This window comes from Dermochelys coriacea, chromosome 24 (genome assembly GCF_009764565.3).
Source record: "Dermochelys coriacea isolate rDerCor1 chromosome 24, rDerCor1.pri.v4, whole genome shotgun sequence".
NCBI lineage: Eukaryota > Metazoa > Chordata > Testudines > Dermochelyidae > Dermochelys > Dermochelys coriacea.
The window spans coordinates 12,470,895-12,491,076 of record NC_050091.1 but is presented as its reverse complement, the minus strand read 5'-3'; the positions used below and the strand labels follow the sequence as shown (position 1 = coordinate 12,491,076).

The following is a 20,182-nucleotide window of genomic DNA, read 5'->3' as shown; positions in this document are numbered from 1 at the left end:
AAAAGGACTCTTTGCAGCGACAAGCTCACCATCTCTGCCATGCGTCTGAATCTCAAGAATTGAACTCACGTCTGTATGTATATTGATCTTTTAACCAACCCTCTCTCTCTCTTTTCTTTTTCAATACATTTTAGTTTAGTTCATAAAGATTGGCTTAAGCGTGATTTTGGGACAAGATCTAAGTTATATATTGATCTGCGCATGTGGCTGGTCCTTTGGGATCAGAAGAACTTTTTCTGTTATATGATGAAATAAGAGGGGGAGGGATAGCTCAGTGGTTTGAGCATTGGCCTGCCAAACCCAGGGTTGTGAGCTCAATCCTTGAGGAGGCCATTTAGGGATCTGGGCCAAATTTGGGGATTCATCCTGCTTTGAGCAGGGGGTGGGACTAGATGACCTCCTGAGGTCCCTTCCAACCCTGATATTCTATGATATAAGAGTTTCAGAAATCACCATATTTTGACCTGGGTACCTGGATGGCAGCCTGAGGCTGGGCACTTTAAGGGAGCTGCATTGTTTGGACTTCTGAGCAACCAGTGAGGTCATACGGAGGCTGTTTTGTGCTGGATTGGTAAAACTAAATATTGGAATATCCACCAGCTTTGGAGTTTGTCTGCCCCATTCTGTTTGCAATTCACCCTAATTGAGTGACCTCAGCTGGCTCCCACAGGCATCATTGTCACAGAGAGTCACTATTTAGGGTTGGTGTATTTCCCCCTGTGAAATCACCAACTCCCGGAGGCACGGGAGGGGGTGGGAGCTCTCATTGCTCCTCTCTTACTGACGTAAGTTTCCAAACCATGTGGCTGCATTAAAGCTTTGGAAAGGCGACACCTCCCCACCCCACGGGGTTCAGATGCAGCAGCCCCCACTGCAGGGCGCGGGGTTTGCAGCTGCTCTCGTGCATTTTTTGGGTCCCAACTTTATTTGGCCTCCTGGTGGCTGGCGTTACCAGCCCTTCCATCTTATCGGCCATGTCTGAGCCCCCTCCAGATGGAATGTATTTATCATCACACACTCTCTGGCAGGCAGGTGGGGAAACTGAGTCCAAGGTCACACCGGGGGTCTGTGGAGCAGGGATTTGAACCTGGCTCTCCCGAATGCCAGGCCTGCCCTCCATCGCTACATTGGGTCGGGAAATTGTCACTGAAGAACATTGAATTGTTGACACCAAAATCACTAGCAAAACAGGGTCACTTAAGGCAAATTTCCCGACTTGAAAAATTATTGGGGAAAAAAGTTTCAGAATTGTAGAAATGGCCCAACTGGCCGTTTGTCTAAACAGAGACTTTCTATTTGTCAAGGTAAAATGACGTCTCCTTGCCAACTTTTTGGTAAATTCATACCAAGTTAAGAAAGAAAAAAAAAGGGGGGACAATCAAAATGCAATGTCTGAAAATTATTCACGTTTTTTTGACAATTTTCAAGCTATGACACTTTCCCCCCATTTTGACTTTTCATCACGATTTGGGACGGGAAGATTTTCAATACTTCAACAGTTGTCTCTGGGCAGGACAAGCATTTCCAGCCACACCCCTGGGCCGCCCTTCCCAGCCCTGCCACGGCATCCCCAGCCCTCCCAGCATTGGCACTGCCCCCCCTCATAGGGCATCACCCCAATCAGACAGAGCCTCTGTCCCCTACATGGGGCTCACTGAGTCTGTCCCTTAGCGGCGGGAGCTCCTTAAATACCCCATCCCCTTTCCCAGCATGCCTTGCCCTGAACTACAATGCCCTGCATCCCTTGGGAATTACAAGTCCCAGCAGCCCCTGCGTGCCGAGGGCCGTTCCATCCTGCTCTGCAAATTGGCTGATTGTCATACACTGCCCCCCGCCCCCACTCACCTTCTCCACGTCCCCCAGCCCCTCGGTGTCCAGCAGCACCAGGGTGTGGCCGGCCCGGTAGGGATGGGGCAGGCACCACATCCAGATGCCCTTGGTGTGAGACTGCACCGTGGCGCCCAACGAAAACCCTGGGGAAAGAGGGGCAGAGCTGGGACAGACGCAGAGCCATGGAACCCAGGAGTCCTGCCTCCCAGCTCCTCCCCCCCCGCTCTAACCACTAGACACCACTCCCCTCCCAGAGCCAGGGAGAGAACCCAGGAGTCCTGTCTCCCAGCCCCCCTGCTCTGACCCACTAGACCCCTTTCCCTTGCCGGCGCCAGGGAGAGAACCCAGGAGTCCTGCCGCCCAGGGGCAGGGCTCACGTCTCTCACCTGTTCTCTGGCCAGCCAGTTTGTTCATGAGGTAGGACTTGCCGGTGCGGTACAGCCCGGCGATGGCCACCACCACCACGGGCTGGGAGATCTCTGCCAGCACCTGCAGCGCCTCCTGCTGCACCCGCAGCTCCCCCGTTGGGCTGTTCTCGATCAGGCAGATGGGGGCCAGCATGGGGACCGCCATCGCGCTGGGGGGAGCAGCCTGTGGGACACAGAGAGGGGAGGGTCAGCGTGAGGGGATGAGACACGGGGGCAGAGGACAATGAGACACAGAGTCAGGCCCCCCAAACTGTGGGAGACCCTTCCACCCTCCCCAGGTGCAGCAAACGGACCCCAGAATCGCCCACGGCAGCTCACCCTGGGGCAGACAAGCCCTGGTGCTCCTGGGCATCGCTGCAGACCCCCTGCCGGAGCCCCTTTAATCGCACCTGGCGGGGCTGCTGTTGGACAGGCAAGACAGTTCAGTGGTTAGAGCGCCAGCCTGGGGCATGCCTGGGGAAAGTGGTGGCTCAAAGTGAAAACTTGCCGGGGTCAGGTCTAACCCCCCAGGGGCCAGAGTGGGCAGCAATATGGTTACGGTCGACGGGGTCAGGTTCAGCGTTATGGGGTTAGGGCTAAGGGGTAAGAATTTGAGTTAGGTTTAGGGCTGGGGATGGGGGTAGAGCTGTGGGGTTCTGGGATAGCATTATGGGGTTAGGGCTAAGGGGTGAGGGTAGAGTTTCAGGGATAGCAGGTGGAGTTCTGGGGTTAGGGGTAAGGCTCTGGGGCAGGGCAATGGGGTTAGGGGCATGGCGAAGGAGGCCGGGTTAGCATTCAGCAGTTGGGGGTAGGTAGTAGGGCAGCCGGGTCAGACCCTGCTCTCCACCCACTCCCCCAGCCTGCATAGGCATTATTTGATTTCTGTATTTGGGGAGGTGGCTCCAGTCAGACCAATGGGGCCTGCCCACACCGGTGCTATTTCAGATTTGGGGGGACGGAGAGGGGCACAACTTTAACCGTGAGTCCAGGGGCTACTTAGGCAACAGGAAACGGTGGTGGTTTTGCAGATGATAGCTTAGAAATCTCTGACAGGAGCCCGGTGTCTAACTCCTATGTCAAGAGAGAAAATGAACGAAACCGTAGCCTCGCCCAGCTGCAACACTAACGTGTTCAGACCCCCTGGGGCACGTCACTCGTGGGACACTGGACAGGTTTATAGTTGTCATGTCTGTCCGTACTCAGAGACGCCACTGATGTCAGAGGGGCCTATCCCGATCGTCTAGTCTGACCCCTGGCACCTGGCAGGCCCCAGAACCTCCCTCACCCCCTCCGGTAACAGACCCCGACCTCCAGCTGAGTCACTGACGGCCTCGTGACAGAGACTTCACCATGGACACTAGTTCAAACCTGCCAGTGACCCAGGCCCCCTGCCGCAGAGGAAGGCAACCCCCCCAAGTCTCTGCTAATCTGACCTGGGGGGAAATTGGGGGGAAATAGATCCTGAATATGTGGGCGAGACCCACCAGGCAGACACCGGGAAAGAATTCGCAGGAGTAACTCAGAGCCCTCCCCAGCTAGTGCCCCATCTCCAGCCCTTGGGGATTTTTGCTACAGGAGCCAGGGATGGGCCATATGCCATTGCAGGCAGCCCTGTCATCCCAACCCCCCATACACGTATCACGCTCAGGAGTGAGGCCAGTTCGGGGTTTTGCCCCCACTGCTCCCCTTGGGAGGCTGCTCCAGAACGTCACTCCTCTGATCGGTCGAACCTTCGCCTCATTTCCAAGCCTAAACTTGCTGGCAGTTTATATCCGTTTGTTTTCGTGGTTCACATTGACACTGAACTCAAATAACTCCTTTCCCTCGGTGGCGTTTATCCCCCGGATGTATTTACAGAGAGCGATCTGAGCTCCCCGCAGCCTGCGTCTGGTCAGGCTAAACCAGCCGAGCTCTTTGCGTCTCCTCTCACAAGGTCGGTTTTCCAGTCCTGGGATCATCCTAGTCGCCTTGTCTGCCCGTCCCAGCTTGAATTCATCTTCCTTACACATGGCAGCCCAGCACCGCACCCACTATTCCAGATGAGGTCTCCCCAGGGCCTCGTACGAACACCTCCCTGTCCCCACTGGAAATCCCTCGCCTGGTGCACCCCACGACTACATTAGTCCTTTTCACGGCCACATCACATTTACAGCTCAGAGTCAGCCTGCAATCAGCTGACACACCCAGGTGTTTCTCCTCCTTGGTCCCTCCAACTGATACGTCCCCAGCTTAGAGCAAAACATTCTTGTTAGCAGGGGTGAAAGTAAATCCGAGGAGTTACCGGGGTGTCCTGCGCCAGTGTTCTTGGCAAGGGGGGGCCGCTCTGGGCCCTTGGAAGGGGTGGGGCCTTGGGCAGAAGGGGCGGGGCTGGGGCAGACTCCCCCAGCCAGTGGGCAGGAGCCCTGGGGCTGCAGTGGTGGAAGCCAGAGACCTGGGGCTCTGGCAGCGATTTGAAGGGCCGAGGGCTCCAGGACTCTGCAGCAGCAGCCGGGAGCCCCAGGCCTTTGAAATCGCCAGGCCCAGGGGTAACTGCGCCTTCTGCTCTCCCCCCATCGGGGGCCCTGCCGGTAGGGTCACCAACAGGGGGGAGCAAAAAGGGCAGCGTTGTTAAAGCACTTTCGTCGGCCGTGCACAGACCGGTACTGGCGGCCGGTTCTTACTGGTACGCCATCCTGGCCCACAACGGCTCACTTTCACCTCTGCTTGTGAGTCCCTAAATGCAGGACCTGGCACTTCGCACTGTTAAATCTCATCCCATTTCTATTACTCCAGTTTACAAGGTCATCCAGATCTTCTCATTTGATATTCCGGTCCTCCCCCACACTGCCAATGCCTCCCCTGTTGGTGTCATCCGCAGACTTGATTAGCAAACTCCCCCCTTTTGGGCCGAGGTCACTAATGAAAACGTTAAATAAGGTTGGTCCCAAGACGGATCCCTGAGGAACGCCACTAGTAACTTGCCTCCAGCCTGGCAGTTTCCCTTTCAGTGTGACCCATTGTTGTCTGCCCTTCAGTTCCTTACCCACCTTCCAGTTCTCAGATTAATCCCCATTTTACGTAAGAACATAAGAACGGCCACACTGGGTCAGACCAAAGGTCCATCCAGCCCAGTATCCTGTCCACGGACAATGGCCAATGCCAGGTGCCCCAGAGTGAGTGACCCTAACAGGTAATGATCTAGTGATCGCTCTCCTGCCATCCATCTCCACCCTCTGACAAACAGAGGCTAGGGACACCATTCCTTACCCATCCTAGCTCATAGCCATTAATGGACTTAACCTCCATGAATTTATCCAGCTCTCTTTTAAACCCTGTTATAGTCCTGGCCTTCACAACCTCCTCAGGCAAGGAGTTCCACAAGTTGACTGTGCACTGAGTGAAGAAGAACTTCCTTTTATTTGTTTTAAACCTGCTGCCCATTTATTTCATTCGGTGTCCCCTAGTTCTTATATTATGGGAACAAGTAAATAACTTTTCCTTATTCCCTTTCTCCACACCACTCATGATTTTATAGACCTCTATCCTATCCCCCTTTAGTCTCCTCTTTTCCAAGCTGAAAAGCCCTAGCCTCTTTAATCTCGCCTCATTTGGGACCCGTTCCAAACCCCTAATCATTTTAGTTGCCCTTCTCTGCACCTTTCCTAAAGTCAGTCTATCTATTCTGAGATGAGGAAACCACATCTGTACCAATCTGTACATCTTCTCCAGATCAGAGGCTCGTTCACCTGCGCATCTACCAATGTGATATATGCCATCATGTGCCAGCAATGCCCCTCTGCCATGTACATTGGCCAAACTGGACAGTCTCTACGTAAAAGAATGAATGGACACAAATCAGACGTCAAGAATTATAACATTCAAAAACCAGTTGGAGAACACTTCAATCTCTCTGGTCACTCGATCACAGACCTAAGAGTGGCGATATTTCAACAAAAAAGCTTCAAAAACAGACTCCAACGAGAGACGGCTGAATTGGAATTAATTTGCAAACTGGATACAATTAACTTAGGCTTGAATAGAGACTGGGAATGGATGAGTCATTACACAAAGTAAAACTATTTCCCCATGGTATTTCTCCCCCCCACTCCACCCCCCACTGTTCCTCTGATATTCTTGTTAACTGCTGGTTTCAGAGTAGCAGCCGTGTTAGTCTGTATTCGCAAAAAGAAAAGGAGTACTTGTGGCACCTTAGAGACTTTAGGTGCCACAAGTACTCCTTTTCTTTTTGTTAACTGCTGGAATTAGCCTACCTGCTTGTCACTATGGAAGGTTTTCCTCCTTTCCCCCCCCCTGCTGTTGGTGATGGCTTATCTTAAGTGATCACTCTCCTTACAGTGTGTATGATAAACCCATTGTTTCATGTTCTCTGTGTGTGTGTATATAAATCTCTCCTCTGTTTTTTCCACCAAATGCATCCGATGAAATGAGCTGTAGCTCACGAAAGCTTATGCTCTAATAAATCTGTTAGTCTCTAAGGTGCCACAAGTCCTCCTTTTCTTTTTGCGAATACAGACTAACACGGCTGCTACTCTGAAACCTGTGATCTTCTCCAGTGTAACTAATAAGCTCTGGTGTGGAACATGGACCAAGTGCCTCCCTGACATCCGGTTAGATTAGATCGACTGCGTTAAAACATCACTTCTCTCCCCCAGGAGAGACATTAGGAACTGTGTCTTCCACCTCTTGCATCCCACAAGTGACCCGACCACTTCCGGCGGTTCACCAGGCTCGGACCAGAGCCTTTCTCCCCTGAATGCCCTGGCAATCCCCTGGCCTGCCCGCGGACCCGGCTCTGACTCCTGCCACAGGGGCCCACGCCGGGCGCAGTCTCCGGGCTCCTCCTGCATGGGGCACTCTGGCGGCCCGAGGCTTGCAGTGCGGGGGAGCCCCCCATTTCCCCCCCAAACTCCACCCAGGCCAGCCCGGATCGACCCTGGGACCCACCCCCCGTCAGCAGCCGCTGCCGTGCCCGGGCGATGGCCCCAGGCGCACGCTGCCCATGGCTGCCCCCTGCCCTGCCCCCCGTGGATCCGAGCCCCGGGGGGTCGGGGAGCAGCCGGGACCCACCTGTCCGGGGCGCCGGGGGCCCGGAGTCCGCTCGTCTCCCTCCAACGGCGCCGTGCGGCTCGGAGCCGAGCCAGGAAACCGGAGGAGTCGGATGGAAACCGAAAGCAGCGGGCGGGGGCCGGTGTCACCCTTCGGACTCAGGGACGCGGGATCCAGCCTGCCCCCCTGGCGGCGCAGCCCCCCCGGTACCGGCCCCACAGCCCCGGCTACAGACTCCAGGGACAGCAAATCCCCTAGTTCAACCCGCCAGTGCCCCTGCCCCACACTTCAGAGGGGAGCGAACCCCCACCCCCCAGGTCTCTGCCAATCTGACCCGGGGAAACCTCCCCCGCCCCGCCCTGGGTTCCCAGCTCCCCCTCCCCCCAACCCACCAGACCCCACTTCCCTCCCAGAGCTGGGGAAAGAACCCAGGAGTCCTGGCTCCCAGCCCCCCTCCCCACCCTGCAACCCTCACGGTCAAGGCTGGCCCCAATGCAGTCCTCAGGGGCGCCGGGCGGCAGGGAGCGGGGCAGGGGGTCGGTAGGGGGCAGCAGGGAGTGGGGTGGGAGTCAGTAGGGGTCACCGGGCGGCAGGGAGTGGGGCGGGGGGTCAGTAGGGGGCGTTGGGCGCCAGGGAGAGGGGTGGGAGTTAGTAGGAGGCACCGGGCTGCAGGGAGCAGGGTGAGAGTCCGTAAGGGGCAGCAGGGAGCAGGGTGGGGGGTCAGTAGGGGGCACCGGGCGGCAAGGAGCGGGGTGGGAGGTCGGTAGGGGGTGCCAGGCTGCAGGGAGTGGGGCAGGGGGTCGGTAGGGGGTGTTGGGCAGCATAGAGCAGGGCAGTGGGAGGTCAGCAGGGATGCCTGGCTTCAGGGAGTGAGTTGGGGGGAAGGGAAACTGAGGCAAGGGGGGGCGAGGCAGTGCCTGTATCTGAGCTTGGACACAGCATCCAGCCCAGCACACTCTGCCCTATAAGCAGGGTGGTAGCAGGAGGCTTTGCAGAAAGACCTTCTGCTAGGTGCCCTCCGGACCGCTGTGCTGTATGTCATGACCCCTGTACTGCCAGCATCTGCCTCTGTGCCTGGAAACCCAGCGAGGCAAACCTAGGGTTAAACACCTCCAGGATGGAGACACAGGCCCCAAGGGCTCCAGTCATCCCCACCAGCTGGGCAGCTGCAGGGTCAGCCGGGGTCACCAGCTCGGAGAGACTTAACCCTCTCTCCCACCCTCACCACTGGGTTTCCCGGAATCAGCCGGCTGCTTTCAGTTTCCATTGGACTCAGACACATTCAGGGGATTTAGAGCAGCCAGACTCAGATCATTGTCCTGGTATGTGGTCGGCATCATGGACATTTCTCTGAAAACATCCACTCCATATGCAGCAGCAGCCCGAACAGCGAACAGGCCGGGAGAGGCTGGCAAGCGAGGGAGCAATAATCGGACAGATGCTCCTCACGCTGCTGGCCGGGGGCTGCCCACCCCATGAACGCTGCGGGCAGTTCTGGGTGCCCCAGCTCAAAAAATCTCTGTTAGAGCTGGCAAAGGGGCAGAGACGGGCCACAAACCCATTTAGCAGTGTGGAGCAGCTTCCCTCTGAGGAGAAATTGAAAAGACGGGGGCTGGTCAGCTTGGAAAAGAGACGCCTAAGGAGGGATGTGACCGAGGTCTATACAGTCATGACTGGCGCAGAGAAAGTGATTCAGGAAATGTGTCTTCACATGGCACCCGAACCAGGGGACACCCGATGAAACTGATGGGCAGCAGGTTTAAAACCAACAACAGGAAGTGTTCCTTCACCCAACGCACCGTTAACCTGTGGAACTCACTGCCAGGGGATGTTGTGGAGGCCAGAAGTAGAACGGGGTTCAGAAAGAACTAGATGAGTTCCTGGAGGATCGGTCTATCAGTGGCTATTAGCCAGGATGGGCAGGGACACAACCCCTTGCTCTGGGTGTCCCTAGGAATGGGTGACAGGGGATGGATCACGTGAAGATGACCTGTTCTGTTCACTCCTTCTAAAGCAGCTGGCACCAGCCGCGCTCAGAAGACAGGCTATGAGGCTAGATGAGCCATGGGGCTGACCCAGTCTGGCTGTGCTGATGTTCTGGCAGCTGGTTGCGCTGGGCCCAGTGAGGCAGTCATGGATGCCATGCCGCAGGGGCAGGGGGGCTTGGCTGGGAATGTCCCGCTGCAGGGTGTGGTGCAGGGGACTCTGTAGCTGTGTTGTGCTGGATGGAGCAGTAGGTCCAGTCCAGATTTAAACGTCCTGTTGCCAGGGTTTGCCTGGCCCTGCAGGGCGGGGTTTTGAGCCGGCATCGAGCTGCCGCAAAGTCACCATGGAGTGGAGTGATCCCAGTACAGGATCTGGGCCTGGGGCCGGGCGATCCCCTGGCACAGCTTTTGTAGTGGGCCTTTGCCAGCAGCGGGCCAGGCGGTTTGGGCACTGAGAAGCCCTGGCTGATTTTCCAGGGTGCTGGCTGGGGGGAGCCTCGGGAGCTTCCCAGACTGGCCCAGTGTGCCCAGGGAGGTTTTAATACTGAGCGACAGGCTGGGATGCTGGGATACCCCCTCGCCCATTTCATACCCTGAGAGCAGTTAGCTCTTTCCTGACTTGCTCCCCACTGTACTGTGCCCCCACCCTCCAACTGGAGTGGGCGCCTAATCCCCTGTGGGAGACACGGAGCAGGGCTCATGGGTTCTATCCAGTGGTGAGCTGGAGCCGGTTCACACCAGTTCACGCGAACTGGTTGTTAAATTTTGCAGCCGGTTTAGAACCGGTTGTTAAAGGGGTGGGCAAACTCCTGTCCTGTCCGTCTCACCCAAGCTCTCGGCTCCTCTGTGAATTTGTACTCACCCGGCAGCACTGCGCACCTTCGGGGGCACTTCAGGGGCAGGTCCTTCACTCGCTCCGGGCCTTCGGCCGAAGACCCGGAGCAACTGAAGAAACCGGATCTTCATCTTCTGGCAGCTCATCGCTGGTTCTATCCCTGGTTCTGGGAAGTGAGTGGGGCCCCGTGGGTTAGAGCAGGGGGGGCTGGGACCAGGACTCCTGATCTAGTGGGTTAGAGTTGGTGGGGCTGGGAGTTAGTGGACCCCAAAGGTATTAAACTTACTTCAGTGGGGTTTCTCTGGCTCCGTCGGGTTTGCCCAGGATGCCGTCAGAGGGAACGACACTAGCGTGGGTGCTGCCCAAGGTGTATCGAAACCTGTGAAGGACGAGCTGGTGCTGTAAATTCCCAGCCGGGGCTTGGGAGGGAGACTCAGACTCGGTCTGCAGGGTCAGCCTGGAGCAAACCCGGGCCTGGCTGCGCGCGGAGGAGCCCCAACCTATGCACCTCAATCTGTGTGCAGGGACCCGCTGCGGCCCGGCTGCCAGATGCGCCATAGGGTTCACTGCGGCAGGAGGGGCGCCACAGCGAGTCCTTGTGGGGCATCCTCTGCAGGCTGCCGGGGTCAAGGCACCGCAGCTACCACCACGGCCACCCAGCAGTGTTTTCATCCGGAGCCGGGCAGCACTTCCCCCCAGCTCAGGTCCCCCCACCCCCAAGTGCTCCTGGCTCTGGGCCGACCCAGCCATAGAGCTATGCGAGGCGAACTTGCCCCCGGGAGCTGCCCGGGGCCAGCGTGCACGGGTGCTGAGACATGCGAGTGCCCCCATCCCGAGGACAGCAGCTGTCCTACAACAACGCACCCTGCCTGATGCTGGGACCCGCCCGCGTGAATCGACCAGCTGGAAAATGGGCCAAACCCAACCCTTCCCCTTCCCTGCTGGGGTTCTGGCTGCCGCCCACTTTCCAAAAGGAGTTTCCAGGGGCTCATTTCCAACACAGTAGGTTTGTTTCAAGGAAGAGGAGAATGAGAGAGTCATGCTCCCCCTCCCCCTCCTAAGTCCTCTGAGGCAGCTGGCACAGGTCAGCGCCCTTGTGAATGAAGATCGCCTGGGGTGGGTGGACCTTGGAGCCTTCTAGTCGGGTTTCTAGTCCTTCTAGCTCGACCACCAGATATGGGCTGGGAGCAGACCCCAGATGTACCCAGGAGTCATCCCACCTCTCCCCCCACTCCAGGACACTTTGGCCCTGAGCTCTAGGGCACCCGGAGGCCCCATACAGTGCCAGCAGGATGGAGGGCCCTGGGAGCAGGGGTGCATTTACATGGCCATAGGGGCACAAAGGGGAATCGCAGCTGTTCGCTGCAGATCCCCGTGTTAACACCATGTGTGTCGATAGCACCATCCGCTCAGCACCTGATAAACAATGGTTTCGTCCTCACAGCCCCGAGCGGCGGGGGAAAACTGAGGCACTGGACTGTGATGTGACTAGCTCAAAGTCACACAGGATGACAGTACAGGAGTTGGGGATAGAACCCAGGCATCCTTGCTCCCAGCCCCCCCTGCTCTAACCACCAGATCCCACTCCCCTCCCAGAGCCAAGGGCCTGGGCAGATGGAGCCCACTCTGTCCTGCTTTCTGTCCTGGGCTGATGTGGGGAAGGGGGCTTCATGGACCAGGAAGTCATTGAAGGGAGAAATCACCTGAGGTCGCCACCTCCCGGCCCAGCATGTCACCCCCCAGGCCTCAAGAGTCGGGGGGGGGGTTAAAATACATGTTTATTAGATTGGTACAAGGACTCTGCCAAGCCTCCTTCCTAGCCCATCCTCTGCCTTCCCTGGAGCCAGGTGTTACCCATCAGCTCTGTGTTCTTGGGGAACCAGGGTGCAGCACCCAGCCTGTTGGACTCACGAAAGACCTACAAAGAGCACTGGAAAGGCGGTGGGAGACACACCTAGACCCCTGGGACAAGGGGGACAGGATTAAGGAAACTCCCCTAGTGTCATTTGCATGGAAGATGGGACAAGGAGGCATCTCCATTAGCATATAGCACAGAGAACAGAGATTCCAAGGCAAGAACCGCAGGGAACTCTGGGACCAGAAAAGCAGGGCAGCACTGCATGATGGGGGATTTCTGCTCCAGATGTTAATGCACCCACGCCTGCACATCTCCAGCTCAGCAGTTATCAAACCAATTCTAGTGATAAATCCTTTATTGGGATCCAAAATACTGAAGCTCCCTAATTGCATTGTGAGCTCCCTCCAGGGAACACTGCCCGTAGCCAGGAACGATCAGCTCCCATGTCTAGCCTGAACAAAACAACTCTGCTATTCTCCCTTGTTTACACATAACCAAATCTAGTGTCTCCCTTGAACCATTGTTCTTTCCCTACAAAAACCCCTACCCACACTCAAGTAAGTGCTCTGATGCCTGGATCCAAAATCTGTATCAGTTCCACTAGGACTTCATCTTCTTTTGACTGATCGTGCTGGGGGCTCTGCCTGTCTCCAGCACTCCGGACCCTCAGCTACCACCACCACCTGGGACCCCCGATCGATTCCAGCTTCACGGAGTGGTGAGAACCCAGCTCTCTCTCTCTCTCTCTGTGTAGCCTTCTGACCTTGACTTGTGTGATCAGTTATAGTTTTCTAAACCTGACTTTTATAATCAATTTTAAGTTGGATTTAATATTATAACTGTTTTGTTTGTTTGGCTCCCCTCATTACCTGGCAATAAATAACTTTCATGGTCAAGTTGGTTGCTTCTCTCTCTCCCTCCCCGTCCTGGGTGTTTTTTGGTTTCCCCATGTGCTCTGCAGCAACGCTCCTCGTACCTAAGCTAAAGATCCCTGCAGTGCCCAAAAGTCCTGTGGGGTTTGCTCATCCGGTGGTTATGACCAGAACAATTGTAACGTGGGGATAGGGACATGCTGAACCTGGGGCATAGGAGGGTGGCAGTTTGGCAGTGCTGATTGACCCAGCCTGCTGAGTCCAGGGACAGCTTGGCAGTGCTGATTGACCCGGTCCTCTCAGACGCACTCTGTTAACGTGCGTGTGTTCGTCTGATTCTGGGGCTGGAGGAACTGGGGAACTGAGGTCTGGCAGGACAGCTCCATTGGGAGGGGACTTGCAGAAGGGAGAAGCAGAGCTCCGTATGAGAACGCAAGTGACACAAGCAATACGCTGATAGAATTACAGAACCCCACTCCCAGAAGAGTAACTGTAATAAACAAACATATCCCAAAGTAACGGGCAAAGCTGGTAACACAGGAGAGATCCTACAATAACACACCAGGGCACATGGCAGCACCAGGGTTTAAAAGAGACCCTACAATAACACCCCAGTGGATGCACCAGTAGCAGCAGTAGCAGCGTACATAAGTAGGGCCCTACCAATTTCACAGCCGTAAAAAACGTGTCTTGGACTGTGAAATAGCCCTGATCTCCCCCATGCTACTGGGAGTGCCCCAGCTGGGGGGCTCCCACTGCAAATCCGAGATTGGCTGGGGTGGGACAGGACTTGTCCTTCCCCTGCATGGCCACTCTGGGGGAAAGATCAGACCACCTCTGGGTACCTCTAGGTTGGGAACCCCATGGTTATAAAACTGTGAAATTTTAGATGTAAACAGCTGAAAATGTGAAACTGACCAATTTTAAAATCCTCTGGCTGTGATCAAAACGGACTGTGAATTTGGTAGGGCCCAATACATAAGAGACCCCACAGTAACACTCCAGGGTAAGCAGTAGCTCTGGTGTTTATGAGAGACCCTACAATAACACAGCACTGCATGCAGCAACAGCAGGGTTACAAGAAACCCTACAATGACAAACCAGAGCCAGCAGCAGCTGCAAGGTTTAGGAGAGATTTTAAAATAACACACCAGTGTGTACAGTTTTCCTGTATCAAATGCTCAGTAAACAACAAGCATCACTTAGTGCAAAGTCAGAGGCCCCCCCTACCCACAAACATACAACAACCCTAGTGGTTGGCTCCGGCCAGCATCCTCCACATGTCAGACAGGCTGGTGGGAGGGGAGCCAAACCAGCCCTGCTCCCCGAGTCCCTCTGGGTCTCTGTTCTCAGCAGACAACGCAGCGGGAGCGCCGGGGCTGGCTCATCTCCGTCATCAGGTTCTGTATCTGCTGCTTCAACTGCGCCACCTCCCCCTGGAGCCCCTCGCGCAGCAGCCGTTCCTGCTCCTGGGGGACAGAGCCGAGGGTTAGGGTCACTGACACAGAGCTGTGGGGATCTGGAGCGGGGGCCAGGGGTCCTGGCTCCCACCTCCCCTCCCTGCTCTAAACCACCTAGACCCCACCTCACTCCCCTCCCAGAGCCAGGAGAGAACCCAGGAATCCTGGCTCCCAGCCCCAATTAATGCTATTCAGCCAGTTCACCATTATCCCTTTCCCTGGCACCCGCTGGTATTTCTCCACCATCTCCCGCTGGTGGTCCAGGAAGCACTGGTAGCCCCCGGGCACTGAGTAGCTCCCCTCGCAGACCCATTCAGCTCCCAGAGCTGGGGATAGAACCCAGGGGGCTCCCACCCCACTGCTCTAGGTAGCCCAGTCCCAGCTCCCCAGGGGCCCAGGGCAGGAACCTGCAGTTTCAGGGTCAGCGCTCCCTGCTGCTCGGCCAGCAGCTGCCTCCTGTCCTCCTCCATTTTGGCCATCAGCTGCCGGACATGCTCCTCGTGGCTGCGCTCCTGGTCCTGCAGCAGCTGCTCCGTCCTGGTCTGCATCTCCTGGCACAGCTGGGCCTCCCGCTCGGCCGCCTCGGCTCGTGCCCGCTCCGCTGGGCGGTGGGGGACGGGGGGGGAAGGGACACGATCAGGACCAGGGGCTTGGGGTGCAGAGCCCTGGCCCGGGATCACTGGGTCATCAGCACCCAGGAGTCACCAGATCTATGGAGCCAGAGCCCTGGCCCTGGGGTCACCGCATCCATGGGGCACTGGATGTATGGGGCCCTGGGATCACTGGATCTATGGGGTGCTGGGGTCACCAGATCTATGGGTCACTGGGCCTGGGAGGCCACAGAGCCTGTACCCTGAGGCATCGGATGTATGGGGCTGAAGAGCCCTGGCATTTGTGGGGTTCAGGAGTCACAGGATCTATGGAGCCATGAGGGCCTTGGGTCACTGGGCTATGGGGCCATGGCGTTCAGGGGGTGAGTCTGGGGCCAAGACATCACCAGATCCATAGGCCATGGGGGTCACAGGACTATGGGCCTCATCTCTGGAGTCACCTTCAATCTCCCTCTGTCTGTCCGTGAGGCTCTGGTCCGTCTGCAGGACGGCCTGGGCCACCGTCTCCTTGGACTTCAGAAACTGCTGCAACACCTCAGCGGCCTGGGGGAACCGGGGAGAAAGGGGGTGAGTCGGGGCCCACAGCCCCTCCAGTCTGAACCTGCCCCCGACCCATATACCAAGGGGTCCCCAGACTAGTGGGAGCCTCTGCGCTGCCCTCTCATCCCGTCAGCCAAGGATGAGCCTGGATCACAAACCTGCAGCGGGATCCAGTGACGTCATTGGTACCTCCCCCGCCAGGGTGCGCGCAGGCTGTGTGTGCAGCTCAGAGCCATGACTAGAGACAGAATCCAGGAGTCCTGACTCCCAGCCCCCTCCACTCTAACCCATCGGACCCTGCTGCCCTCCCAGAGCTGGAGACAGAACCCAGGACTCCTGGCTCCCAGGCCCTTGCTCTCACCACCAGACCCCACTGCCCTCCCAGAGCCAGGGATGGAACCCAGGAGTCCTGGCTCCCAGCCCCAATTAATGCTATTCAGCCAATTCACCATTATCCCTTTCCCTGGCACCCGCTGGTATTTCTCCACCATCTCCCGCTGGTCGTCCAGGAGGTGCTGGTAGCCCCCGGGCACTGAGTAGCTCCCCTCGCAGACCCGCTCCTCCAGCTCCTGCAACAGCTCCATGAGCACGGCTGTGCACCGGTCCGACGAGGCCAGCTCGTTCTGGTGGCAGAGCTCAGAGCGCTTGGAGTCCAGCTTGTCCTGCGGAGAGAGGGGACATTGGAGCCAGTGCCCCTGGAGGAGAAAGACCTCGTGCCCCATTCCCTGCCCCAGAGAGCCAGCCAGCACCCCGACCGGGGGCTGGTCCCCCCTGGAGCCCCCGTGTCCCAGTCTCCACTCTACAGAGCCAACCAGAATCCTGCCCTGGGGCCAGATCGGAGCTAGCGCCCCCTGGAGGGAAAATGCCCCGTACCCTATTCCCCTGTGGGTTGCCCCAGGCTGGAACGGGGGGTTGTGCCCCCATGGCAGGGTCCCTGGTACCTTCAGCTGCCGCTGGTATTCCTGTTCCTCATCCTTGAAGGCGCGCACCATGAACGCCCGCAGCGCTTCCCGCTCGCACTGGGCGTGCAGCTCCAGCAGCTCCTGCACGCTCTCTGTGGGCAGCGCCGCCCGCCACCTCAGCTGCTCCTCGTAGACAGCCACGGCCTCCCCCACCGCCGCCGAGTTCTCGATCTGTGCCAGGGCCAGCACCGCGCTCTCCATACAGGGCACCGTCCCGCTGCAGATGGCATCTACGTAGGTCACCGCCAGGTTCCCCAGCACTGCCAGAGGGGCAGGGTCAGTGCCAGGGTCCCCAGCACGGCCGGAGGGGGGCAGGGTCGAGGCTCCCTCCTCCCATCCAGCCCCTCCCACAGCCTGCCCACACTGGCATTGGACCCCTCCTATCGGCCAGCAGCTTCCTGCCCTGGCCAGAAGCCCTGAACCTGACCCGACCCTGCAGCACATACGCCAAGCCTGGGATGCGTCCCCATCCCTCCTCCTGCACTGGGATCCCCTGTCCCCAGTCCCGCTCAGAACGCACTCCACTCTCTGTCCCCCGCCCTGGGGATGCGCCCCAATCCCCATCCCCTGCCCCCAGGACGCACCCCATCCCCTGAGGGCCATGCCCTGATCCCCGCCCCCAAGGACTGTGTCCCAATCCCCACTCACAGGTGCCCGTCACCACGTGGCCACCCGGGAGGGTTTTGGTGCCCGCATGCTGGTGGACATGGCTGCAGAAGCGCTGCGCCTGCTCCAGGAACTTGGGGCTCAGCTCTGCGTCAGGCAGCTCGTCCAGCCGGGGCAGGTCACAGCACGGAGCCGGGCAGTCGAACACGAAGCACTTGCGGGACGGGAAGTACTGGCGCAGGTACTTCTTGGGCAGATCCAGCTTCTTGGGCTGGCCTGGGAGAGACCCCCAGGGTCAGAGTCACGGGCCCAGCCAGCCTGGTATCCCCATCCCTGCCCTGCTGCCCCCTCAGACTCACAGCCCCTCCCTGATCAGACCCCTGGCCCACCTAGCCCAGTCCCCACCCACAGTTGGCACCTTCTCTGCGTTTCAGGGCATTCTCCAGGTACTCGTCCTCGGTGATCTCCTGCCCATCCAGCTTCAGCTGCAGCGTGAAATCCCGCACGGCCCACACAAAGGCCGGGAAAAACTGCACAAATTGGGCTGATTTCTCCCCCTCCTGCCGGCCGCCCTTGCCTGCTGCCTTCACCTTGATGTGCTCCGTCAGCTCCGTCACATAGCTGGGGGCCAGCTAAGAAACTAGAGATGCAGCGCCCCCCGCAAGGGGTCCCTGAGCCCAGCGCCCGCAGCCCTCACCCCGTTGCCCCCGGGAACAGCACCCAACAGTGACACCGGCTACTGGCACCCACCCCAGACCCCTGCTCCCATCAGGGTGCAACAGGTGCTACCCAGTTATGGGAGGGGAATCCCAGCTGCCCCCACCTCCCGGACTCCTGGGTCCCTCCCAGCAGGGGCAGGATACTGCAGCTGCTCCAGCGCGCACTGGTTGATGGTGCCCAGGCTGTTGTAGACCAGGGTGCTGCTGAGCAGCACGGCCAGTGCAAAGATCCATGCGTCATTCTTCGTATCGCCCTGCGGGGAGGGTAGAGGGGGGAAAATCGCAGTGCATCAGTGTTCGACCCCAGCAGAAGGGCGGAGCGGGCGGAATATAGAGCAGGGATCTGGACCTCCCCCTTGCAGGTCACAGAGGGAAGCACGGCCCACCAGACCCCACTGCAGAGAAGCAGGATTGTGGGGTGTGACAAAGTGGGGGATTTTCTTAGTGTTTTACTTGAACACTGTGTGTGCCTCAGTTTTCCTATGTGTAACGAGGGGGTGGGAGGGGGTTTGTTGTTGCAGGAGACCAGGTGTGACCTTGCCTAGCATCCGGGACCCCAGACACCGGCCTGGAGATGGGGGACCCAGCGACTGGTGAGGGGGAGGCCCAGCCCAGTTTGGGAGCCAGCCAGTTCTGGTGGGGGCGGGGGAGGGGAGGGACAATGGGCTGAGGAGAGAGGGGCCCGGGGACCTGACCAGCCAGAGGGGACCAGAGGACGGAAGAGAGGGGCCCAGGCGGCCTGTTCACCTGGCACTGAAGACAAAGGACAGAGCAGGGGCTGGTGGGGGAAGGGATTTAGGGGGCTGGGCTGGGGACAAGGAGCAGCTGCAGCCCATGGGGACGGGGACAGACCCAGCTGGCCGGGGCTGAGACTGGCCAGGCCCCAGGGCCCCGAGAACTGCCCAGGCTGGGTCCAGACCTTCAATAACCCTCCTGTGTGCCGCTGACTGGGAGACCCTGCAGCTAGAGATCGGGGGGGCGCTGCGCCCTCTGGGGGTGGGGGCCCCGAGCAAGGGAACTCCCTGAGGGGGCCCCGGCAAAGCCAGGCTGCTGAGGGCTCAGAGGTGCAGTTCCAGGAGGTGGCGAGGCCAGAGGGCCCAATCCCAGAGAGAGAGTGAACCCCCAAGAAGGGCTGTCGCACTGGGGGGTTCCTCCCAGGGTCTGTATGGAGCCAAAAAGAGCACAGGGCCTGGGAGTCTGTGGCAGGGGGATATGGGGCAGGGAGCCAGAACTTCCCCTGCAGGTCGGGGGTGGGGAGCATGGCCCACTAGACCCTACTGCAGAGGGTCAGGGTGGGGGGGATATGGGGCAGGGGAGACTGACCTATGCTGATCCCTGGGCACCCACCTCCAGGCCCAGAGGCCCTTCCCACATCCAGAGGGTTCTTGGTCCCCCTAGGTCTCCCTGGAGCCTAGACCCAGCCCCGCCCCTCCCATCACCCCCCACTCACCTTCTCCACGTCCCCCAGCCCCTCGGTGTCCAGCAGCACCAGAGTGTGGCAGGCCCGGCGGGGGTGGGGCAGGCACCACATCCAGATGCCCTTGGTGTGAGACTGCACCGTGGCGCCCAGCGAGAACCCTGGGGAAAGAGGGGCGGAGCTGGGACAGACGCAGAGCCATGGAACCCAGGAGTCCTGCCTCCCAGCTCCTCCCCCCCCCCGCTCTAACCACTAGACACCACTCCCCTCCCAGAGCCAGGGAGAGAACCCAGGAATCCTGGCTCCCACCCCCCCTGCTCTGGCCACTAGACCCCACTCCCCTCCCAGAGCTGGGGGCAGAGAGGGGCCAGGAGAATGATTGGCTGGCGCTTACCTGTCACCTCTGTCGACCCTTCCCCACTACCCTGGATCACCCCTCAGGCCTGTAAGGATAAGGCCCTTGTCTGCAGCCATTAGCTAAGAAGCAGGAAGTCACATCCCCACATTCCATCAGGCTGTTAAGAAGGAGACCCCATCCTAACAGCCCCCACTATCACCCCATAAAGAAACAGATCTTAAGATGGTTAAAGAAAACATAGTTTGATACAGTCTGTCTGGCAAGAAATCACTTAACAGCTGTGGTTGTGAAATCCTCATTTCTGTATTGTTTTATCTTTATGGTCCCTATTATGTCCCTATTGTTTGTCTGGATGATCTCTGCCTGGTTCTTTGATTGTTTCTGCCTGCTGTATAATTAACTTGGCTAAGTGTAAATTAATTAAGGTGTATTCGCAAAAAGAAAAGGAGTACGATGCATCCGATGAAGTGAGCTGTAGTTCACGAAAGCTTATGCTCTAATAAATTTGTTAGTCTCTAAGGTGCCACAAGTACTCCTTTTCTTTTTAATTAAGGTGGTGAGGGATGATTGGTTAGAGAATTTTGTTACACTATGTTAGGATTGGTTAGTAAAATTTTAGTAAAATATTGGTTAAAGTACAGCTAAGCAGGACTCAAGTTTCACTATATAAACTGGG

The 20,182-nt window shown here is 57.9% G+C and overlaps 1 protein-coding gene across 19 annotated transcripts in view; it reads right to left on the bottom strand.

The window, feature by feature from the left end:
• LOC119847706 (guanylate-binding protein 1-like) overlaps positions 1-20,182 on the bottom strand; it is a 60,972-nt gene that overhangs the window by 7,741 nt on the left and 33,049 nt on the right. For 6 of the 19 annotated variants that reach the window (XM_043502160.1, XM_043502154.1, XM_043502156.1 and 3 more), the window contains 2 exons: positions 19,182-19,309; positions 17,876-17,985 (listed from right to left, as the gene is read on the bottom strand). In XM_043502160.1, coding sequence (XP_043358095.1) covers positions 17,876-17,985; positions 19,182-19,309 — 238 coding nt within the window. The other 13 variants (XR_006276938.1, XR_006276939.1, XR_006276940.1 and 10 more) reach the window with 12 other exon arrangements.